Below are 24,663 nucleotides of genomic sequence, written 5' to 3'. Positions count from 1 at the left end.
CAAGTGCATTCTGTATGAAGTGCCTAGAAGGAGGGTTTCTCTTGTTCCCTCTTTGGCTCCTTTTTTATTCAACCTCCTGGGCTTCTTTTTGTTTTAAACAGACTAGACGCTTGAAGAAAAGCTGCCATCCAAGAAGACGACATGCTTTCAGCACACACACCCCCCCGCCCCATATGGGAATGTTCACAGCTGGATGAACAGCGAGAGGGTCCGCATGTGTGGGATCAGCGACAACAGGTAAATGCGCGTGTCCGGCTGAGGCCTGGGGAGAGCGTGGGTCCTTCCTCAGGGCTCCTGAGCAGAGCCCCCCCTTCATGTCCTCACAGCCAGAGTGGGCCCTAAGGGGGTAGGGGGGAGATCTCCTGCCTAGCTGGTGGCCCTTGATTTACAGTTTTAACAGGCAACCTGGCTCAGCGAAGCATTGCCGCCCTTTAAGAGGTTAGCCCCTAAAGCGGCCTTTCAGTGCACTTTCGTCCTTAATTTATTATTTCATATTTACGAAGGAGAATTAATCCCAGTCTATATGCTGCTTTAACTCTAAATGTCAGGAGTGTGGGCCCAGGTGGATCGGCCTTCGATGTGCTTTTAAAACAAATAGTTTGCTCAGTAATAAATGGGACGATAGCCACCCTTCACACCATTGAAGCCCAGGGTTTCTCTGCGTCCTCCGCCACCTGTTAAGCGAGGCCACTGGCTCCTGGTTTCAGTCACCCGGCAGCTCTGTTATGCTTCCTCATCAGTAATTTTGGAGTGCGGGGTAGAGGCAGCTAAGCAGTAGATAATTGAAGCTGCTCTTCCGGGTAATGATGAAACTTCTCTCTGCCGCTTGTCAGTGATTTTATCCTGGGGATTTGGAAGTTGGCACCAAGCACTTTCTTTATCGATGCTCTCTGATAACAAGTTCCAGGGGCAGCCGCAAGCAGCCTGGCACAGATGTGCGGCTTCCCCTGGAGCAGCTGACATTTGTATGATATTAGTGTGTTATCCCCCATCATTTTGATAGAGGCAGTCAAATATGGCTTCATTATCACCATGGAAACCAGTTTCATAGGACATGGTACCTAACTTTGTTTGGGGAAAAGTTTTGAAAGCCTGTCCTCACGGGTAACACAGAAGTGATTGATGTAGCCAGCTCGCAGACTCCAGCCTTGAGGTCCCCACTTTGGCTTTGGACATTGTATTACTTCATTCCTGTCCTCAGGTAGAGCTTATAAGGGTCTGCTAGGACAGCAGAGCCCGGACTGTCCTGCCCGGCCTCTCTGGAGGAAGAATTGTGAGGGTGACGTGGTTGTGCAGACTTCCTGCCTTACCCACCTCGAGGACGTAGCATCTGTGATTTCACATCCCTGTTGCCCTGCCTTTCCTTTGTTTTTCCCAGTCCCGTTGAATCACCATTCGGGGACAACTTTCAATATGGGCCATTGGGGAGGATTTTTTTTTTTTTTAAGGGCAGTTGGAAAAACGGAGTTATTAGAAACTGGTCTATTCTGGGGCAATCTATGAAAGATGGATTAAGTGAGGAATGCTTTCATGAAGTTGGTGTGTCCTTCTAAATAGGAAAATTCCTGTAAACGAAGGTGACACTTCAAAGGCCGTACTGGAACTAAGGGAAGACAACCCCTTGAATCACAACGTGGTAAGAGATTAATGGCTTCTGTTGATGTGCTGAGTATCAGTGATCTGTAATCAATCGTGCATTCATTTGCATACCATTAAAGGGCCTTTTGGGGGCGGGGCGGGGTGTTTCAGGGCAGGGCTGAGTAGAAAGCCTAGGCCGCAGGACGAAGCCTCACCCAATTTCTTCCTGGCTCACTTTCTTGGCTGTGCTCGCCATTTACGTCCTCGTCCCCTGGTGACTGGTGGGATACGTGCCGCCTTTTCTTCGATAAGCTACGTGCCACATCAGTGCTCCCAGCTGGATAAATGTGTAGCCTCCAAGTAGACCCTTAGGGTTTCCCTTCCCAGTAAAATATGAAACAGAGCTGTCTTCAGATACCAGGGAGAGGAAGTCAAAAGACACAACTACAGTTTGACCCATGGCCTCTTTATTGATTTAGAAATGAGACAGCTCAAGTCCTTCATTCCTTACTGTCCCCCTGAAGATTGGTTTTTGTTATGTTAAAGAATGCCTCCCCGCTCCATCCGGGGAAAACGCAGTGCACATCGCCCCGCCCTAACCTGACTGGGGCCTGGGGAGGGTGAGTCCGAGTTCTGTACCCCATGAGGGTGGTTCTGAGAGCAGTGGAGTTGGTATCACCTCAGTTGCAGCAAAGAATTTCTGCTGAGAAGGTGGATCTTCCAGAGTTAATAGATGACTGATTAATGCAGGGGCCTCAAGTCTAAGGGGACCAACGTTTTCCGTGCTTTGAGGACACTAGTTGGACAACGGTGAGGCGGCAGGCAGAGGAGGGTTCTGGATAAGCGGGGGCCAAAGACCTTGTGAATCCTTTAGTTTTTAACCGTTTCGGCTCAGATGTTGAGGCTGATGTCCGATTGAGCTAGTCCGCGGTTTCTCTTTGGGATGGGCTGCTTTGAAGGCATGTCCTCGGTAATACCCATATTCTTCTTCTGCGAAGGTGGACGCGACCACGGCCCATCGGATCGATGGCCTGGCAGCGCTGAGCATGGACCGCACGCACCGGCCTGATCCGGGAAGGGCTGCGTGTCCCCGGAAACATCGTCTATTCTAGCTCGTGTGGACTGGGCTCAGAGAAAGGGCGGGAGGCTGCCACAACCATAGGTGGTCTGGGGTTTTCTTCCGAAAGAAACCCAGAGATGCAGTTCAAACCGAATACACCCGAGATGGTGGAGGCCTCCGCTGTCTCCGGAAAGCCCCCAAATGGCTTCAGTGCTATATACAAAACGCCACCCGGAATACAAAAAAGTGCTGTCCCCACGGCAGAAACACTGGGCTTGGACAGACCTGCCAGCGACAAACAGAGCCCGCTCAACATCAATGGTGCTAGTTACCTGCGGCTGCCCTGGGTCAATCCCTACATGGAGGGGGCCACGCCAGCCATCTACCCTTTTCTCGACTCGCCAAAGAAGTATTCCCTGAACACGTACAAGGCCTTGCTACCTCAGCAGTCCTACGGCGTGGCCCAGCCGCTGTATTCTCTGGTCTGTACCAATGGGGAGCGATTTCTCTACCTGCCGCCACCTCACCACATCAGTCCCCACATCCCATCATCCCTGGCCTCGCCCATGAGACTCTCGACGCCTTCGGCCTCACCAGCCATCCCGCCTCTGGTCCACTGCGCAGACAAAAGCCTGCCCTGGAAGATGGGCGTCAGTCCTGGGAACCCGGTCGATTCCCACTCGTATCCCCACATCCAGAACAGTAAGCAGCCGAGGGTGCCCTCTGCCAAGGTGGTCACCAGCGGCCTGCCGGGGGACACGGCTCTCCTGTTGCCCCCCTCGCCTCGGCCTTCACCCCGCGTCCACCTTCCCTCCCAGCCCGCTGCGGACACCTACTCCGCGTTCCATAAGCACTGTGCCAGGATGTCCACCTCGCCCTCGGTCACCCTGTCGAAGCCATACATGACGGTCAGCAGCGAGTTCCCCGCGGCCAGGCTCTGCAGCAGCAAGTATCCAAAGGCTCCAGAAGGAGCCGAAAGCACCCAGCCAGCTCCCGGGCACGCCCGGAAAACAGCAGGTGAAGACAGAAAAGATGGCAGCTCACCTCCTCTCTTGGAGAAGCAGACGGTTACCAAAGGCGTCACCGATAAGCCACTAGACTTGTCCTCTAAAGTGGTGGATGTAGATGCTTCCAAAGCTGACCACGTGAAAAAGATGGCTCCCACCGTCCTGGTTCACAGCAGAGCTGGAAGCGGCCTAGTGCTCTCCGGAAGTGAGATTCCGAAAGAAACTCTTGTCTCCTCCAGGAAATGGCTGTGCTATCTATAGATCTGAGATCATTAGCACGGCTCCCTCGTCCTGGGTGGTGCCCGGGCCAAGTCCTAACGAAGAGAACAATGGCAAAGGCCTGCCGCTGAAAAACAAGGCCTTGGACTGGGCCATCCCGCAGCAGCGCAGTTCTTCATGTCCCCGCATGGGTGCCGCCGACGCCGTGGTCACTAACGTTTCGGGGTCGGTCTCGAGCACCGGCCGCCCAGCCTCTGCGTCGCCGGCCCCAAATGCCACCGCCGAGGGCAGCGAGACCAGCAGGAGCTCCGTGGATACCACGCCATCCGTCATCCAGCACGTGGGCCAGCCCTCGACCACACCTGCCAAGCACAGCGGCGGCACCGGCAGCAAGGGCGCCAAAGCCAGCAACCCAGAGCCGAGCTTCAAAGCGAATGAGAATGGCCTCCCGCCGAGCTCAGTATTTCTGTCACCAAACGAGGCGTTCAGGTCCCCACCAATCCCCTACCCCAGGAGTTACCTGCCTTACCCAGCGCCCAAGGGCATTGCCATAAGTCCCCTCTCCTTACACGGCAAAGGCCCTGTCTACCCTCACCCGGTGTTGCCCAATGGCAGTCTCTTTCCTGGGCACCTCGCCCCAAAGCCGGGACTGCCCTACGGGCTACCCATGGGCAGGCCGGAGTTTGTGACCTACCAGGACGCGCTGGGGTTGGGCATGGTGCATCCCATGTTGATACCTCATACGCCCATCGAGATCACTAAAGAGGAGAAGCCGGAGAGGAGGTACCGGTCCCACGAGAGGACCCGCTACGAGGACCCAAGCCTCTGGAACCGGTTTTCTGAGATACTGGAAGCCGGCAGCACCAAGTTACATCCAGAAGTCCCCGCGGACAAGAACCTAAAGCCCAGCACCAGCTGAAATCAAGGGAAGACCGTCGTCAAGAGTGACAAGCTTGTCTATGTAGACCTCCTCCGGGAAGAGCCAGATGCTAAAACCGACGCTAACGTGTCCAAACCCGGCTTCACAGCTGAGAGTGTCAGCCAGAGTGCCGAGCCCACCAAACCCCCACCTGACCCGGCTCTACAGCCACACCGGGATTTCATTGCCCTGAGAGAGGAGTTGGGGCGCATCAGTGACTTCCACGAAGCCTATACTTTCAAACAGGCTCCGGGCCAGCCAGTCTCCGGCTTAAGCAAGGAGAATGTTCCAGCGGTAACCAACAAGGAGAACCTGGCGACGCCGGTCTCGACTCCATTCCTGGAGCCGACCCTGGGGAGCGACGGCTCTGCGGTCACGTTCGGGAAAACCCAAGAGGATCCCAAACCATTTTGCGTGGGCAGTGCCCCACCGAGTGTGGACGTCACCCCCACCGACACCAAAGACGGAGCTGACGAGGCAGGATCAACCGATGGCAAAGTTCTGAACCCGAAGCCATCTAAGCTGGCAAAGAGAATCGCCAACTCCGCTGGTTACGTGGGTGACCGGTTCAAGTGTGTCGCTACCGGACTGTACGCAGACTCCAGTCAGCTCGGCCGGGAACAGCGGGCATTGCAGGTGAGCCCCCCCCCACCCGAATTTCAGGAGCCTGACCAGTTGTCAGGTTTTTTTAATGTGTGAAGAGGAGGGGGCCGGGGGTATGATAGGGCAGGACACCGGGCTGATTTGGTTAATGAAGCTTAGGATAATTTAAATGTTTGAAATGTGTCCAGTAAGGGGACGTAAGTGGATACTTTAAGTTATTCTGTAGATTTTAAGCGAACTCCACTCGAATGCTGACAACGGAAGTTTTAATTATTGCGAAGGATGTCTAAAAGACTGCATGACATTTACCTATCAATCGCTTTGATTTCTCTGCCGTTACTGTACGTTAACAAATATACCTAAAAGCGCTGCTTAGAGTGCCTTACGTGATACTTGGTGGAGGTGTGTAGCGGCCGCATGTTTGTGAGATTCGTGCAATTTTTTTTCCACCCAAAAAACAAACAAACAAACAAAACAAAAACACAAACCTTGCTTAAAGGGATAGAGTATGTATTTAACTTGCTAGTGAATGATAGATGTTGTATAGGAATTTCCTTAAGATATTTTACTTTTAATTAGAAGACAAATAAAGCCAAATTGTTTTGCAGTGTTAAGAAAACAATTGGTTTATGCTTATAAAAATGGCTGAAGTTATCTAAATGATCCATTGAGTGCCCATTTTAATTACATACATGGAAGGATTACAAGAGGACAGTATTTTGTCTACCCGCTGCTTACTGTGAGGTCAGTTCTTCAAATTTTTATTACTGGAATCTTCCATAAATCTTTTGAGTTAAATTTCATTTCCAAATATACAAAGGGAAGTTTGTGGGCCATGGTCGTCTTTATTCACTGTGCATTTGTTTTCTTTTCTGTTGTGTTTTTGTTTCGCTTTCTTTGCGTCATGTTTTTGTTTTGTTTTATTTACCTTCGAAAGAGAATGTCTGTCTGTATGCCACAGTGTATGTATGGCTATACATACACACCACATATATCTCTACATACATATGGCTTTAGGAATAAAGAGTGTGTGACTAGTTACACATAGACACTCTTACGTTTTTATCGTTCAATTTTAAAATATCTCAGTTGTATCATAAATTGTGGTTGGTTTTGGGCAAACTTTTCTTTGAAGATACCTTCCTTTAAGGTAAGGGCAGTGAAATAGCTTTGGTGGTAAGGTGTGTCTTTTTTCCATCTCCGTTCTCTTTGTAGCGTGCAGTGATGCGCTTCTCAGAGTTGGAGATGAAAGAGCGAGAAGGCGGCCACCCCACGACCAAAGACTCCGAGGTGCGCAAATTTAGCCCCACTGACTGGGAAAGGCTGAAAGGAAGTCAGGACAAAAAGCCAAAGTCGGTTGCCCCGGAGGAGGCCATTGCCGACCAGAACGACAGTGAGAGATGTAAGTGAACCCAGGCGGCTCGCGTGTGGTACCACGTCGGTGGGAACGGGGCGCTTCCGCTCCCAGTGCCGAGGGAGGTGAGAGGAAACAGTACGCTTCCGACGGCCCAGCGTCTGGGTGCTGGCTGTTCGGAGAACGGGCTGCTCTGGCCACCCTTCCCAGCTGTGGATTGCAAGGCTGGTTGTCCTTTGGAGCGTTGCGGCATCCAGGAGTGAAGCACCTATGAAATGTTGTTCCCTGGCACGCGTCTCCTTTTTCCGGAGCAATGCTAGTCCTGTAGTTAGTAATAGTCTGATACAGTAGAGCAGAGGAATGGCAGTGCAGGACCTCCAGCGTAGCAGGTATGTGTTCTGTTTTGTAGCAGGTACGGACACGGGTTTTTGGTAGCAGTGGAATGGCACTTGCAGCCAGAGCCAGACCCTCCAGAGTGACAGTCTCCTGTGGGAGGGAGTGGAGAGTACTCGGATTCTCCCTCCAAAGGCAGAGGTTTCGTTCAAGTGCGATGAGGGCTGATGAAGGCCCCAGAGAGATGAGCATCATTGTGTTCTGTGGAGGCTCGTTTGCAGTCATGAGGAGCTGACACCACGCTCCGAGGCCGTGGGATCAACGAGGCCGTTCTTCCCACCAGACGGCTGTGTTCTGTTCTGGAGGCCGAACTGAAGAGAAAGCTCGTGTTGGCCTCGAGTCACACTCTGCGGTCCCCTCAGCTGCTCCCCCACTGGGGTTGACTTCGGGCTTGGCCCTCGAGACTTCCTGGGCTAATGAGATGCGTTGGCAGCAAGTGGAGGTCTTTCTCCCGCTTTCTTCAGTGTGCGTGCTGGTGGCCTGTGGCCTGCAGCCTGCTCCGGACCCCAGAAACCTTACCGGTGATGGTGAGTGAGGGCACCTCGGTGAACGTCGAGGACAGGGTGGGCGTGACATCCTCCTGAGACGGGACGGTCGGGGGTGGTGGGCACGTTTGGGAGGCCCAGGCCCTTGGACCCAGTCGTAGGGTCGGCGTTGGCCCGCACGCTTAGGTCGTGGGTGCCTGATGCAGTTCGGGAGAATTGTGGTCAGCAGCAGCGTGTGCTTCTCTCTGCTGCTTGGAGCACTGCCCTCCCCCAGCTCATCTTTGGGGTCAGACAAAGGCCTGTGGCCAGGGTTCTGGGTAAGCCACACTGGGACTGGTCTGTCCCACGTGGCTCCCGTAGAAGGGGATTTCTGGGGCTAGTCAGTGGCGGCCTTACCCGAGGGATGGGGCTCTCGATGTGCCTGGAGTAGACGATTCCGAGCTCCTCCCCCTCGGGATTGGAATGAAAAACGGAGGGTCCAGGCCACCCTGGAGTGAAGCAGCAAGAAGGCCTCCCTCCTTGCCTGTGCTCACAGCTGACATGCAGCCCTTACCCTCCCGAGTGGCCTCATAACTCAGCTCTTGGGAAGTTTCTCAGAGAGATGTGGTAAAAGTGGGCAAGGCCAAGTTCACGGGGATGCACTTTTCTGAGGAGGGGATCTGCCTGTTCTGGGTGGACGGTGAGGGAGGCTGGAGGAAGGGAGCGGGCAGTTAACCGGCCTCGAGTCTTCTCGCCCTTTTCTCCAGCAACGTGGCCAAACCCAGGGTGGCCGCTGCCCTTCACGTCTCAGTGGCCTCACCCGCCCTTCTTCCCAGAGACGTTTGTGTGCGTCCTTCCCAGTCTTTCCTGCTGAGCGTGGAGACGAGAACTCGGTGTGGCTGATGGGGAGCAGGGCCTGAGCCCCAGATGATTCCGAAAGCCCCCTCCCCCCACCGCCTGCCTCCAATCTCAGACTGACCGACGGGTCTCTTCCTGGAGCACCCGGGACATGGCCCAGTGAGCCATGAATGGCCACCATGGGAGGGCAGGAGAAGGGTTGGGGAAGGTGAGGGGCTCCGTTTGAAAGGTTGGGGCAACGGAGGTGGGTTCCCCACCCACCCTCTGTCTTGTAGAAACGTGGGGTTTGTAAATAGCTGGTCAGGAAAGGTCACCTGAAGGGGCCACTGTTCTTACTGCGGCCTCCACGTCCAAGGCCCAGCAGGTGTTCACTCCATTCAGCTGGATATGAATGGGCCTTCTTGTTCTTGGACCATCATGTCTTGAGCTGATATGGGCTCAGGTCCTTCTCATGGGTGTAGGTGTGGCCGAGAGCCGAGCTGTGAGCACATGGGAGCTGGGGCGGGGATTTGGAGCGGGCAGGGGTCCCAGAGAGGGTCCAGGATGCCTTCAAGATGCCTTCCCCCTTCTGAGGCAGCCCCTACCCATGGAGGGCCCAGGAGCTTCCAAGGTGGTGGGTGCTGTTTGCGTGGCCCTGGTTGTCCTGGTGCGGGTGCATCTTGTTGCTAGGGGCTTGTTTAAAAAAAGGAATTAACTTGAAAACACAGTGGCCGAGATACTCATTTATTCTTTATGATCACATGGGTGGTTGAGTGAAATTTTTATTTTGGAAGTTCACCAGAGTTTGGAGGTTCCTCAGACTTGGAAGTTCATCACTAGGAACCCTCAGTGGCATTTGAAGATGGGGCGGGGCAAGGTGGCACTGGTCCCTTCCTTCTCAAACTTGGAGTAACCATCTCCCTTGCCAAGCACTTGGCTGGGACAGGCCTAGGACCTGCTCAGTGGCAGTGCCTGGCCAGGAGCTGGAGGAAGCCTCAGTCGAGGGGCTTCATGAAACTTCTTTGCTCAGGGAACTTCTCTTCCAGCTGAGCACTTGCACGTTTGTAAACTACTTTGGAACAGAGATCCCCTGCACTCCTTGTGTAGCAGGTGTAACTTTGAACAAGGTTAGCCCTGACTGGAGGTGCTATTATAGTTAAGCTACAGAGAAGGGGATTTTAATCCTGGGGAGCCTTCCAGCAAGTCAGAACCCTCTCACCTTGTTTAGGCCTCACTGGGCATGGCTCAACAGTGGTGAGGGTGCTTTGCTGCCACAGTGACTTGTAAATGTTGCTGTGGTGATGCTTCTGTGAGGTGATGCTATGGTACAATCATAATGAATTTGGGATATATGTGCTGTGAGTCCTAGGACCATGCTGCAGGGACCACGTTCACATCTTGCTTAGACTGGGTGACCAAGGGCACATGGCTTCCCACTTTTAGAAGGGCCAAAAGTAGCAATGATGGCAAAGCCTGATGGTTAGGATCCCCGTGTATCTATTTATCTCCCCATCTCCTTTGCCCTCAAGGGTCATCCTCCTGTGGGTCGTGGTTAGAACAGTCTTTGAGAAGCTCCAAGTGACACGGAGCCTCTACCCCATAGCTGGTGGCCATGGGCATCTTGGGCAGTCGGGGTGGGTGTCCTTCAGGGTTATTACTGGCCTGGGTAAGGTCACACTAGCGTAAGGTCTTGGGGGGCCTTAGCTGAGGGGAATTGAGATCTTTGCCCTAAAAGGCTCCGGGGTTGGGGGATGGGTGGATGGACCTAGTTTGGAAAAAGAAACTTTCAAATTGGACATGGGGGTTCTTAAGGTAGCCCTTCCATTCCTCCATGGATCCCCTCCCACGGAGCTTTTAGGGAAGGCTGATTGGACCAGAGAAGTCCAATGGTGTAACCAGCAGGGCTCACCTCTTAAAATTTCCTACATTTCAGGCCTGAGATTCAGGCTGGTCTGAAAGTCTTGGCATCTTTTGGTTAAAGGGATTTTTCCAGCCTTTCTCTGTGCTGAGCCCGGCCCGTGATTATGAAGCCCACCCTGGAGGGAGGCTAGCAGTAACATTCCCACTTTACAAGTGAAGGGGGCCGAGTTGTAAAGCGGCGCCATTCCTGCCCGAGTGTTTAAGAGGGTCACAGAGCAGCCCGAGTGAGAGTTGCAGCACGCCGTCTTCACCGGGCCTGCAGTAGCCTGGGCTGCATCACCCGTAAGCACAGGCCAGGAGTTTGGGGTTTCTCCTGCTGCCATGACAGGAGACCCTCGCGGTTGGGGTGATTCCACCATTCCGGCAAGAGTAGATGGGGATCTCTCCCACCTTGGGATACCCTTGGAGAAAAGCTAAGTGTGTTCCACCATTGAGAACACAGGTCAGGCTAGCCCAGGCCAGGGTGAGGTTCATCCCCACAACTGGCTGCCATTAAATGCTGGGAATGCCCCCCAAGAGAGGCTGATCAGGGGACCAGCCGGCTGGGCAGAAGTGGGAGTGATACTTGAAGTGGTCTAGGGAGAGGAGGAGGAATGCGAGCAGCATGTGAGGGGTGTGTCCATGATTTCATCTAGAAAAACGGGCTGTGGGAGCTTAGCTCAGGTGTTAACGAAATACCAAACTCATACACCCACCCCCACCCCCGGCCGGTGATGGACACAGGGTCATCTTCGGGGAACTCTTTAACAGCACAGTGATCATTATGGAATTATTTGTGTGTTAGAAACAATGTGACTAGCAAAGCAGTTGAACTGTTTCTTTGGCTAGAGCAAAAGCGAGGAGTAATGTTAGGCTGGGGTGATTGGAGGAAAAGCCCCAAGTGGATGCTAGATTGAGCAGAGGGGGCAGGAGCAACACAGGCGGAGCTGGGGTGTGAGCAGTTCAGCCCTGCCCGCCGCCCCCCCACCCGCCCCCCCATGAAGGGGGTTGGAGTCTTGTCTTTGAAATGTCCTTAGATGCTTGTTGCCTGGGAAGGAAGGCGTGGAGACGTGCCAGGTGGGTGACTGGTGTCACTGAGGGCCTTCTTCCTAGACAGGAACTAGGAGCAGCCCCTCGATGGCAGTGAAATGCTTTTCCCCCCACGGGTGTGGAAGGAGGACAGACGGAGTTGTAGCAATCTGGTTGAGTTCTTTGAAATTGCCCTTGACCCTTGTGTGTGCACCAGGAAGCCTTTCCTTTCCCTTTGCCAGGCTCCTCTTGCCTTGGTCTCCCCAGCTTCCCAGCCTCCCACCATTCTTTCCCTACCCTTTTTCTTCACCCTCGCCCCTGCTGACCCAAGTGAACATTGGTGCTATGTCTGTGTAGATGGCAGTTGGGGGCTATTTGGTCTGTTGATGACATCAGCCTTTTTTGTTTACTAGCAGCTGTTTCCATAGTCATTTGTAGTTCCGCCCTGATTGGTTGGATAGTCATTTGTAGCTCCGCCCTGATTGGTTGGATCTTACTGTGAGGTCACTCACCCCCCCTTTAAAAGTAAGCCACCTTGGAGAGTTAAGCAGTTAGGGAGTGATCTCACATGCCTATAGAGAGAGAGTGTAGATGCCTCACCTTGACCCTTGAAGGATGGATTGTGAGTGGGCTACACGCCTCATCTTCTGCTTTCTTTGCTGGCTGTGTTCAGCTGTCCTTCCTTTGGGACGTCTTTCTGAGGGTTTTGTGCTTCCGGCGTGTGAGGCCCCTGGTCTCCAAAGGGGGGTGGTCTGTTGGTAGCAGATTGCCTTGGGCATGGGGGTCCTGCCTGCTCCTGGTGACCTTTGTTCCCTCCTTTCCGGGTTGTCTCCCCTCCCCTAGGGGAGTGTTATGATGGAAGCAAACCTGACCCCTTCGAAGCCCCAGAAGACAGTGATCTTCCTGAGGACATGGACACGGAGCCCCCCAGAGAGTCCCTCACCGACCAGACGGCCCCGGACGCGTCACGCAGCCCCACCCTCAGGCTGAACAGAAAGCGCAAGGTCTCTGGCAATAGGAAGCACACTGAGACCACTGTGCTCCCGGAGAACTCTCTGCTGAAAGCCAAGCCGAGACGGGTCTCCAAAGGTGAGCTCGGTTTCGCTTCGGCCCGCAGGGCACCCTACGGAAGTCCTGGAGCGGAGCAGTGGAAAGTTCCAGTCCCACCCTGGAGCCCTGGGGGGAGCCACTCACACCTCCCCACCCCCCACCCCCCCAAAGCCAGGTGGCGGGGCTGGAGCCCAAAGGTGGCCAAAGGCAAATAGGCCCCCTCCCGAGACTTGGTGACAAGTTCCAGCCAACACAGTGACCACACCCCTCCCCTCCCCCACTCCTGTTAGTGATGTGTAAGACAGTTCGTTCCCCGCCCTGGGGGGCTTCTTCATTAATTTGTAGTTATTTCTCCATTAGCTGACTGGCCTGAGAGGGAAATGACAAACAGTTCCTCTAACCGCTTAGAAGAGCCACATTATAGTGAGCTGACCAACCTGAGGTGTGCATTGAATTAACAGGGCTCCATCCCAGAAAGCAGCGCCGCTTGCTGCACCTTAGAGAACGGCAGAAGCAGCAGGTGTCGGCAGCAGAGAGCAAACCTGGCCGGCAGGGCAGGAAGGAAGTGACCCAGGCGGTCCAGCCTGCGGTCACCCCCCAGGGCAATAGCATCTCCGAAGAGAAACCTGGCAGGAAAAGGGCAGAGGCCCAAAGCAACAGAAGCTGGTTGGAGGAGTCCCTTAAATGCAGTGACAATGAACAAGGTACGCACGGGGCGGGGGGCGCTCCTGGAGGGTGGATCACCCGCCCTCTGTGGGAAACGGCCCTGGAGGGGACCTGAGGGCCATCCAAGTTGACAAGAGTAGCGTGTGGCGAGCGGGGAGTTTTCTTCCTGAGGTCCTTTCAGCCTGCACACTTCTTATGGAATGGACAGTGAGGTGGGAGCTCGACTTCCTGGGCTGCTCCTCATCACCCAGCCCGCGGCTGGGCAGGAAGGGAAGTCTTGGGTGACCCCGGGCGCTTGTCAGTGCCCTCATTCCAGCCTCAGGCTGTCTGTCCCCAGTCGCCCTGTCCCGAGCACCCAGGCCCCCCATGGGTGGGGACGGGAGCGCAAAAAGGGCTGGCTTCTGCCCTCTCTTGCGGCCCTTTGAAGCGACTTGCCATTTGGCGTTTCGTGGGTTAGCCCATTTGCCGGTTGAATGTGGGATAATTAAAATATTAGTGCTTTGAAAACATAATTGGTATATCTTTAAAAACTGAAGCTGCTCCACCGATCAGTGCTAACAATGGGCTTTTCTTTCCTCACCGGCTACAACTGTGTAACGCCCGCTGCTTCTCCCCCTGACAGATGTGCTGTGCATGGACGAAGAAATGGATCGGCAGCCTTCGCCCCTGCCGCAGAAATACACCGACAACAGCGAGAAACCATCCGCGAAGCGACCGTGCAAAACCAAGCATTTGATCCCTCAGGAGCCCAGGCGGGGCTTGCCGCTGCCAGGGGACTCCTACGTGGACAATGCGGATGGCAAGGTACCTCTTGCCCCTGGCTCTCCCCCGCCCCCCGGGCCCGTGCAGGCACATCCCGCCTGCCTACTTCTCTGCTTCTGGGGACAAAGCTTTCCTTTTCCTGAACCCCTCCCCCCAAAACGTCCCTGCCCCTTCCTAGGGGACGTGTCTCCTGGGTGGCGGTGAAGTTCCCAGCGAGTAAAAATGCAGCCCCTTCCTCGCGCCCCGCCTCCCTCAGACAGAGAGGAGGAAAAGTGCTTTCCTCCACTCAGGAGCGGCCTGAGCCCAGTTCCGACTATGATCTTTCGCCGGCCAAGCAGGACCAGAAGCCCTTGGACCGTTTGCAGCAATTGTTACCATCTTCCCAGGCCTCGCAGCTGACATGCTCAAGCTCCCCTCCAGAGACCACCCAGTCCCGCCCGATGCCACCAGAAGCGCGGAGACTTTTTGTCAATAAGAACGCAGGCGACACCCTCCTACAGCAGGCCTCCCGGCTTGGCTACGAGGTGAGCATCCTTGTGGGTGCCCCGGATCAGGATCCACCGGCTGCTGCTCTTTGGGTGGGGGACACACTGGCTGGGGATGGGGGGCGGGTCTCAGAGCCCAGCCCCCTCCACGTGGCGGGCTGGGCTGGGTGTTCCAGCAGGGTGTTTGCGTTGGCTCCCGCTCACACTGCGGGCTGTTTGGTGGCTTGTTCAGTCGTGGTGTGAAAAGAAAGGCAGGCCTCTCTGATGTTCCGTTCCCGTTCAGGCAGGTAGGCTGCTTCGGCCAGTCCGGCTCACTTATCTCTGATATAAAATCTGACCTAACCCAGGGCTTGGCGACCAGGGGAATTTTAATGAGCCCTTTTGGATTCTGAATAGCAAGAAGGAGAGTAGTTATTAGCTCTACTAACTTGTGCTGTTTGGGGCAGAGTGATGCCCCTGTGGGGTAGCGGGTGGGAAGTGTCTGTGCAGAGTAGGGGTGGGAGTGGGGCAGACCTGAGCAGTCTCTTTCTGAGAGGGCACGGGAGCCGAGGGCTGATGGGCGGGGAGCAGGGGTTGAGCCTTGCACAAAACTCCCTGTCCACACTGCTGTATCCCAACCCAGCACGGCTGATGACAGTGATGGCCTCTATTGCTAGAGCAACATAGAAAGATAACTGATATCTGCCTAAGCCCGTGTGATCTGTAATAACTCCTTTCACCCTTTTAACAGCTTCACTTGGGAGTAACGAGTACTAGCCCACTCTCGGATGAGGAAACTGAGCCTCAGAGGGGTTAGCTGATACCCGTACAGGTAGCAATCCAGCAGTGCTCCACAGCCCACCACGCTCCTCAGCAAGACTGGCTCACACTGGAATTGCCCTTTTGACAGTTCAAAACCACTGTGAGACAGATGACTCTCCATGCCCTGTGCAGTTCCCCCACCATACTTGTCAGTAGCAATTGTGATGTAATAGCCCACAGGGCAAAGGCATTTTTCTGTGCTGGCATCAGCCCTCTGGGAGTTGAATGGTGACAGTAAAACGCGGTGCAGCAGGCTGAGCGTGGAGGTGTGGCTGAGCACTGGGGTGGCAGGACCCAGGCTGGCCCGGAGCCCTGGCGCCCACACCCTCAGCCAGCTCTGTGCCCCTGTCCCCCGTCTCCCGTCGTGTCCCCCCACCCCGGTCCATAGTGCCGTGAGCCCTTGGAAGTGTGCCTGCCTTGGCCCTAAGGCATGACTGTGGGTGGGAAGTTGGAAGCACTAGGGCTATGCTTAGTTTGGGATGTTTTTTTGTTGTTGTTGTGGGTTGAATGTGCTGTTGTTTATATCTACACGTCTCTTGGAGACCTCTCCATTAGCTAGAGAGCACTTTGTGGTAGTTAGCGCAGTTACTTGCAGGTGAAGTCCAAGGAGCACCCAGTTGGTTTCCCAAGAGCTGAGAGCGGGCGCCTAGGAGGACAGAGCAGATGTTGCACATAGTGTTGAGCTAGACCCCCCCGTGGTTGAGAAGATAGTCTCCTTGCTTCCAGCAAACGCTGGAGGTCGGGGGGAGACCCCTAACCCCAACTTTTGGGTTAGGGTTGAGAAAGTAGACTCCCGCTTCCAGCAAATGCTGAAGATGGGGGGGCGGGGTGCTGCTGCACCCACCGTGGAGGGCGGGGCTCCGAGCCCCACCTGTGAACTTGGCATCATTTCCAGCAGCCTCCCTTTGGGACCAGAGACGTCAAAAGACCCTCGTTGGTCCTCTAAGACAGTTTCCATTTTGGTTTGGTGGCTCTGAGGCCTGGACCAAGGGGCACTTGATCCATACTTTTTTAGGCTACCTGGCCTTTGATTGCACAGGAAACCTTGGGAATGTTTAGGGTCGGATTTGTTTTTTTCTTCAAATGTAAATTTCAATATGTAGATTCCACACATCACCAGTGTTGATGCTGAACATTGTGACAAGTAGATGAACGCTTTCAACTTTGATTTCTCTGGGCAGAAATTTCTGGGATTTCTCTGGGCAGAATTTTAAATGTTGGGATGATGGCCCAGTTGGGAGATGTGGCAGCTTCAACCTTTTCAAATTGAAGGACAGTTTGCTTAAGCAGATAAGGGTGTGGTTTGGGAGGGTTTTCCTGAAGTTTTGTCTTCAGCATTCTTGGTTATTTTCTTCTGCTTAGCCAAAGATACCATGTGCAGTATAAAGGCTGTCTGAGCTTTATGTCATGATAATCTGGTTCTGGAAGTTTAGAAACACACTCTGGCTTCAGATCCGCGTTAAATAGATCACTTGCGTGGCCAAAGACCTCAAACCTTTCCCTCCTGGGAAAAAGGCTACTATTTCTTAGGCTGAAACGCCAGTGTGCAACCACATGCTTGTGCCTTTAGCGGTGATGGTTAAATTTTCTATGAACTGATTAAGTCATATTTTTCAAAAAGTTAATGAGGCATTTAATTAACAACGTCGGGCTTATGGCCTTTATGGTTACATTTTGCGGGTAATGGCATTCGGCTTATAGCCGCTGAACAGAGAGCTGTCCGACAAAAGCAGTTTGACTTTGCTTGGGAATGGCTGGGCTGCCCTTCAGACACTCCCGTTTATTTCTAGCGGAGAAAATAAACCAAGGAATGTGTTGCGTCGACAGACTCGCCCTGCCTCTTCACCTTTCAGTTAGAGAAAGTGTTGGTGGCGATGGTTGCCATCCATTTAGAGGCCATCACCCTCCTAGTTAGGATAGTGTAGTTAGCCCACTTGACCCCCAACAGAGAAGGCCTGTGGGATGCTCGTCACAGCTGGATTGCATCCCTCTAACTGGGGCCCTCTTGGGCCCTTTGAATCTTCCCAGCTGACCAGGTACCAAAGACCTGAGTTATAGGTCTAGTACTTCATGTTAATTGAACTTGGGGTTTAATATCTCTGGGCCTCAGTTTCCAAGTGTTGAATGAGGATGGTACTACCTTCCTTTCCTGGTAGCTCCTGGGTTCCTGTGGGTGACAGAAGACGTCCTCATCTGGGGAAATGAGAAGCACTGTGTAAATAGTGGGATCAACGTGGTTGAGTTAGGACAGCCCGTGGCAAAAAGTCTGACCTGGCCGTGGGGCTACTGCTGCCTCTGCTGCCATCTTCCGGGAGAAGAGAGTTGACTTACCCATCAGCTTGGACGGCCTTTCATTTCTAGGTACCCTTGAATCTGCCCTAGTAGTGATGAAGGTTTCCAGGTGAAGGCCATGATTGTCACAGCAAATAAACCCTGGGTTGAGTAAATTGATGTGTGCACAGCAGTTGGTGGCGTTCAGACCTGATCCCAGAGCCACGTGACAGGGCCTCTCCCTGGCTGGGGCACACAACTCATTAGCTTGCAGCCGTCCACTCAAGTCTGGCTAGTGAGGGCCTGCTAAAAGAGCAGCAGCTTCATGCGGTATCCTGGATACCAGGGCTCGGGGCAGGTGGCCTGGGAGCCCAGAGGATTGTGGGCTTTCTGGCAGGTTGGGATGTAAACGGAGAAACGCATTCGTGGGCGTGCCTTTTCTCTTCCTCCTCTTGTTTTGGAAGGGAGCTGCTGCAGTGACCTGAAGTAACAGGGCCCCGATGGCCAGGTTTACCAGCATGCCCCATTGGGTTCACGTGGTAAGCAAATGGAACATTCTAGTTTGCTCCCAAGTGAGTGGTCACCTTTGATTGGCGTGTCCTCCAAAGGGCATAAAAGGTTTTACAGAACCCATCTCGCACTTATGAGCAGCTAGAATGACCCCCGTTTTAGGTTTAACAGATAAGTTACCTGAGAGATGTCACAAGGAGGCCTGTTCTGACCCCATCCCATCCCCCCCTTACCCAGCAGACCATGTGTTGGGCCACATGCACGTTCTGCCTACTCCCAGCTCTCAGAACCTGACGGCTCTCTGCTGGGCACGACTTACCCAGTATTAACAGTATAACGTGTTTTCTGGTGGCAAATGCTTTCGATGTGTCTGAAAACTTTCTTAAGGTAATAAAACATTGAATAAGTTCCTGCTCTGCTTACTGGGAGTGGTTCATATTAATATTTTAACAAGCCAAAGAAATAAGGTTAATAACAGTGATTCTAATGCACAGTGTTGACACAGAACATCTCCGGGGGCGGGGGTGAACGTTTTATTTGATTCTTGAAATGTGGAGGTTGCAGCCTGTGGTGTATCAGGTTCCTGTCATTAACTTGGGGCAGAATCAGTCTAAAATTTTCATATTTACTTGAGAGGGTGGAGTGAGGCAAAATAGAGGGTGGGGTTATTGGAGGCATTTTGTGTCATTCCTCGAGGATGGAGGGAGAGAGCTTCTCTTTAACTCCACTTAACGTACAGACAAGAGCATCTGAGGCCCAGGTTCTTATTTGGGGTCTTAACAGGGGGCACGAGGATGTAGCTGACCTGGGTGTCCCTGCTTCTCTAAGCTGGGGAATGTTCTCCAGCTGATTTAAGCTCTCTTTAAGTGTTGGTCATCCATACTTTGATCTAAACTTGTGTTATCGTCCACTGCCACTGACTGAACAGACCCATCAAGTGAGAATGGTCTGTGCTTGGCAATGTGTCATCTAAGATGTTAGCAGCCGTGACACCTCTGTACTGGTCACGTCGGCCCCTGGGCTGAGGGCTTCCATCGCTATCCGAATGCGTCCTCTCAGCAGCCCTGTGGAAGCTTGGAGAAGTTCAAGGGTAACTTGCCCATGGCCAGGCCACTGGTGCAGCAGAGCCTTAGACAACACTGTCTGCATCTCCAAGCCCTCTCACCCCCCACCAGGATGCCTGCCGCCTGCCCGCGCCATGGTGGGCTTTTGGCCCCAAGGATGTATGCCTTTGAAAGTGGGCACCGGCAAGCTATGGGGAGGTCACCCTTACAAGGTTCACTGTATGGTTTTCTGATGGTATCTCCTCTCCTCTCCTCTCCTCTCCTCTCCTCTCCCCGTAGGAAGTGGTCTTGTACTGCCTGGAGAACAAGATTTGTGATGTGAACCACCGCGACAACGCGGGTTACTGTGCCCTGCACGAGGCTTGTGCAAGAGGTTGGCTCAACATCGTACGACACCTCCTTGAATATGGCGCCGATGTCAACTGCAGTGCCCAGGATGGAACCGGGTCAGTGGCGGTCTTGCTCTTGGCCTGGCCCTGCTGGGGCATAGGCAGTGGTTCTCAGGGTGTGCGGGGAACCCCAGAAGGAAAGATGGAGAGTGAGTGCCATGTAAGCACACTGGTGGTGGAGTCCTCTAGAATGGAATCGGACAGATCTTTCTGGCAAATTTACATAGAACTTTAAAACTCTGTGACGCTCTTATAGACAGAAGTCCCTGAAAATGTTGAGCCTGCATGAATAATCAGGGGTGTTCTCTTTTAAGACCCTGGACTCTTCACCAGCGTCTGTTGAATCTCAATCTTGAACATATATGTGAGTTGAAAGTTGCAGGAGTACAGACAGGTCCAGTGGCAACTGGCTTGATAGGACCTGCCGTGTCCACCCACATCCCCGGGCCTGGCCCCCACTCTGTCCTTGACCTCGGTTTATTGGCCAGAGGCCCATGTCTGAGTCAGCCCAAGCATCTTCCTGGTTGTACCTGGGATGCCACCACGAGGCAGGGCACTGGGGCTTTCCTGACGGTCATAAAATGAGCAAAACCGTAAGGTATTTGGTGGTTCATGGTTTCCAAATAGCATCCTTTCTGGATGGGATTGCGGACAGTGTTCCTGACCCCAGCGGACATGGGCAGGAGGACTCTGTATCCTCCTGAGAACTCGCCCTGCCTGTCGACTGCTTCTGGGCGAGAGGGTTGATCACTCATCTCCAAATTGGTTTCAGGAGAGGTTCCACTTTGCCCCTAGTTTCTTTTACCAACTGCACTTTTTGGGTTTTGTTTGTAATGGTGTAACAATGGCTTCTCGTATCTGCTTCCGTGGTGCTGGGGTTCTTCCCCCCACCCCGCCGTATGTTACCTTCTTACAGTCTGTCACTATTTAAGTTCATTGGAAACATTTTCATCGTGGCCTGAGTTCCTCCTTGGGCCATGCATTAAGAGAGATTTGCATTGAAGAATTAGGCCTGAGATGGTCCCTTCACCTGTCCCGTAAAGGGTTATGTGTTGAAATAACAGAGTAATTTGTCGCAGCGACCGTACACTCACCTCCTCGGTGAAATAGCGCGCCTACGAGGCTTGGCCGCACACGCTCGATTTTGCCCCGTGTCCTTAGAAGCAAGCGTCGCGTGCACAGGTGTAATCCCCCGCACCTCTCCTAGGCCTCTCCATGATGCTGTCAAGAATGATCATCTCGAAATTGTCCGCTTGCTCCTCTCCTACGGTGCTGTTCCTACCCTGGCTACGTACTCAGGTAGAACCATCAAGAAAGTGAACCACAGCGAACTTCTGGAGAAGTTCTTAACAGGTACGGCAGAGGTCAAGACACGGTCTTGTTCAAGCATCTAGACGGTGACTTCACAGCCTTTCACCTGGGTTCCCCCTACCCCCACCCCCCGTTTACTCTAAGTGACCCTTTACTGGGAAAAGCGGCCCAACGTTAGTCTGTCAAAGAAGAGATACGTACTTTGAGTTTTGCGAGGTGGGGGGCTAGCCAGGCTAGCTTTTGTTTGGCAGGCTGGGGCGGTGAGGCGGGCAGTCCCTCAGGAAGGCGGGTGGACGCGTGGGGAGGTTTCAGTCAGATACCTGGAGGCGTGTGCAGTGGGACTTGTCAGGAGGTGACACCAGCCCCAGCGTGAGATGTTCCCGAACTCCAGCAGCATTTGCCTCTTACCAGCAGGCGTTATCTTGTTTCTCTCTCTCTCTCTTCCCCTCCCCCCACCTCTGCAGACTGTTTAAATAACCTGCAGGCTCCTGACGACGGTAGCCCCGGTTGCTCTTCGGAGTTCTCTGGCAGCTCTGTGTGTGCTGAACAGCCTTGTTCGTTTCAGTTGGGCTTCTGGGGGTGGTGGTGGTGCTGTGAGCAGGACTTGCTTGGGAAAGAATTTTTCCAGAGTCCTTTTTGGCGAACAGCTGGAATCTTGCTCCAGCTTACTGACCTCTCTCTTGTTTGCCCCCCCGGTTAGAACCAGATGATGAAAGTGGTTATGATGTTTTAGCAAATCCCCCAGGACCGGAGGACCAGGATGACAGCAACGAGGCCTATGGTGACCTATTGGAATCTGAATTTTCCGAAGACCCCCTTTTGCCGTGTTATAACGTCCAGGTGTCCGTCGCTCAGGGGTGAGCGTGGCCAGCATGTGGTCAAGAGCCAGCCCAGCTGCTCTGTGGGGTGGCAGGAGTTAGAAATCCCCTTCAGTAGATGAGGTTGGCTGGGTTGGGGGGTGAGTGAATTCCTCACCAAGTGTCCACCGACCTCACATAATGCAGTGGAACTTTTCCAGAAAAGTTTGGGGGTGGGAGGGCTCCCCAGCCAACTGCCCTCATTGGAACACACCCCTAGAGCCCAAAGGACACGGGAGTCAGCGACTGCAATTGCACAGTTTCAGTCAGTAAACTCTTGGGGAAGGGATCCTCCCCAAACGGCTACCATAGGGGCCGTCCAAGGCGCGTGAGGTCCACGGGACGATACTGATGTGTACCCGCTTCTCGTATAAGATTAGAGAAAGCCGTATGTGGCACCTGGGATCTTATGTGTCTTCAGATTTGCATAGATCGAGTCTTGTCCCCACGGTCAGGCCACTGTGCCCCATGACCAACCCTTTGGAGTGAACACATCAGGAGACCTTGCTCTGCTGTGTGTTGACCCCGGTGCTTAAGGAGTAGCATCCTCCTTGGACTCTGAGGCTGGGAACGTGTCTGCCCTTGTGGTGACATTCTATTCGGGATAGAGATGATAAAGCGTGGCAGGGTATCAGGAAGGATTGTACCACCTCCCTTCTCGAAAAAGCCTCACTCCCGGCAGCATTGAGAGGCAGGTTGGAGGTGTGGGAAAGGCAAGGAAAGCCAGGTGACCTCGAGTGTTTCTCATGCTCTCTCCGTGAGGGCCGGAGGAGAGGAGAGGTCAAAGAGGTGTTTGCCATCTCCCTTGGGTTGGCATACAGACTGGTTTTCCCCAGTGACTAGAACGGGGTGCACTTACTTGGAGAGGGGTGACCTGAGTTGTGACCAGAGCCAAGGCAGCACTGGGGTGGCCTGCAACGAGGCTCGTTCAGGGGCGCTGCTCCTGCTTTTGTCTAAGTTGGCTGGTCTGCCCTAGGTGGTCTCTTAACACATGCACATGAGTCCAGAGTTCCCCCGCTAGAAGTAGATCTTCCGGGCTTCCCTGGTGGCACAGTGGTTAAGAATCTGCCTGTCAGTTCAGGGGACACAGGTTCGAGCCCTGGTCTTGGAAGATCCCACATGCCACGGAGCAACTAAGCCTGTGCGCCACAGCTACTGAGCCCGCACTCTAGAGCCCGCGAGCCACAACTAGAGAAAGCCCGTGCGCAGCAACAGGCCCAATGCAGCCAAAAATAAATAAATAAATAAAATTAAAAAAGAAAAAGAAGAAGTAGACCTTCTAAGGACAGTGAGAAGTGGGGTGGGGGTGGGGTAATCAAAGTGGAAGTAGCAGGCCCTTTCACCGCCAGGAGACGGGTAGTTTATAGTTGGGAGCGCCTCTAATTTTGCCGGAAACTCAAACCACTGTCCTTTCTCTGGTGTAGGCCTCGTAACTGGCTGTTGCTCTCAGACCTGCTCAAGAAACTGCAAATGTCCTCCTGCATATTCCGCTGCAATTTTCCAAATGTGGAAATTGTCACCATCGCGGAGGCCGAGTTCTACCGGCAAGTGTCAGCAAGTCTCTTATTCTCTTGCCCCAAAGACCTGGAGTCCTTTAATCCGGAAAGTAAGGAGCTCTTAGATGTGGTGGAGTTCACGAACGAGCTTCAGACTCTGCTGGGCTCATCCGTGGAGTGGATCCTCCCCAGAGACCTGGACTCAGACGACGCCTGGTGAGCTCGCCCGGGCCCGCCGTGTACAGTGTGTCATGGTGTTAATCCTTGTGCATATGTGTCCTAATACGACTATTTCTGTAAAGAAAGGACACGATGAGACACGACTCCAGTCGGAAGGACTTTGAAACATGTTTTTTTCTTTTTAAAATTTTAAGTCAGTTTTTATGAAGTTGTTAATAAAGTTTCTTTACTTTTCAATGTACACATGCTTCGGAATATGTTTGTTTTTACTCGGAACAATTGTTTCTTTTCTTTTTTAAGGAGAAAAAAAAAAAGGCAAAGGAGCTCCACACTTTGACTTAATTTCATACAAAGCTCCGACGACAGAGGCCATAACTGTTGAGAGTTGCTTTGGGGGCAAATTAAACCAGTAAAATTTTAAACTCTTCCTCCATATTAAAGGGATTGAATAAATGGGCCACTTTGGTGCACCTGTGTCCTGCGAATTGTCCAGTTGGAGATGGAGGTTTAGGAAGTGAGTTTCAGTCTTGTTTAAGTCTCTTCCCATCAGACTGGTCTCGTGATTTCCTACACACCATGTTACTTCCTGTCTACCTTTCCTTGGCGTTGTTCATGCCTGGATTATCTCCTGTACCTGCTCAAACCTTGGTCCATTCTCATTTGTACCATGGAAGTTTGTCATGCTGGATACTGTCAGAACTAATTTTACTTAAGTTTGTGTTAAGGTGCAAAGCACACGTTTTGTATATTTTCTGTTTTTTGTGTTTGTCTATATTTTATGGTTTCGCTTCAAGAAATATTATGGGAAGGGAAATAGCAAGATGTAAAGAGCAAAAAAGTCATCATTCTCTTTCAATTGTTAGAACATCTATCTGCAATCATAATTATGATGCACTGTGGTATGTGTTAAAATAGTAAATACATGTAACGTCCCGTAGGAGCAGCAAACTCTGGTGTTGGTGAGGGTGTGTCATGGAAGTAATCACAAAGCAGGTGACTGTTGGTTGGGGTCCTGAAACATTAGTGTGCCTTCCCTGTGTCCAGTAGTGGTCTGGAGGGGTCAGGAAGCCTGCCTTTGAATTTGAGGGAACAGAGGGTTTGAGGTCCTCTCTCTTCTATTGCTCTAGTACACTGCATAGCAGCAGTATACTGGGTTTACAGTTGACGTTTAAATCGCTGATTGATCATTAAGATTGGGATGTATCTTTGGAAATGAAAATAGGAAGAATCGTATGCTTTTTCTTTTTTTTCTTTTTTTTCCTATATCTGAAAAGGTATGTAGTACTTTGCTGAGTGGTTGGGAATAAAGTTTGCAGTACTCAGTGTATTCAGTTTTAGTATCTAAATAGAATTAAACTGTTGCTGTAAAGTGGAATAGCACTTTGTTACTGACAAGTTTTAGAATGCATCTGTTCGTCAATTACCTGTTTGGGAAGATTGTAGTTAATGATTTTGAGAA

At 52.7% G+C, this 24,663-nt stretch overlaps 1 protein-coding gene across 1 annotated transcript; it reads left to right on the top strand.

The window, feature by feature from the left end:
- Nucleotides 1-109: 109 nt before the first annotated feature.
- LOC308609768 (BCL-6 corepressor-like) lies at nucleotides 110-23,452 on the top strand (the record flags this gene model as incomplete). The annotated part of the gene is given in 17 exon segments (XM_081259065.1): nucleotides 110-237; nucleotides 1,558-1,636; nucleotides 2,577-2,633; nucleotides 2,635-3,870; nucleotides 3,872-4,780; nucleotides 4,784-5,419; nucleotides 6,079-6,104; nucleotides 6,106-6,130; nucleotides 6,602-6,788; nucleotides 12,206-12,451; nucleotides 12,874-13,116; nucleotides 13,701-13,882; nucleotides 14,101-14,364; nucleotides 19,251-19,417; nucleotides 20,568-20,713; nucleotides 21,372-21,528; nucleotides 22,953-23,452. Coding segments are annotated over 17 exon segments (4,980 nt in total), but the record flags the coding sequence as incomplete, so codon positions are not given.
- Nucleotides 23,453-24,663: the final 1,211 nt, after the last annotated feature.

Source organism: Mesoplodon bidens (genome assembly GCF_964165515.1).
Source record: "Mesoplodon bidens genome assembly, contig: HAP1_SCAFFOLD_146, whole genome shotgun sequence".
In the NCBI taxonomy this organism is placed as follows: domain Eukaryota; kingdom Metazoa; phylum Chordata; class Mammalia; order Artiodactyla; family Ziphiidae; genus Mesoplodon; species Mesoplodon bidens.
This window is presented reverse-complemented; position numbering and strand designations above follow the sequence as displayed.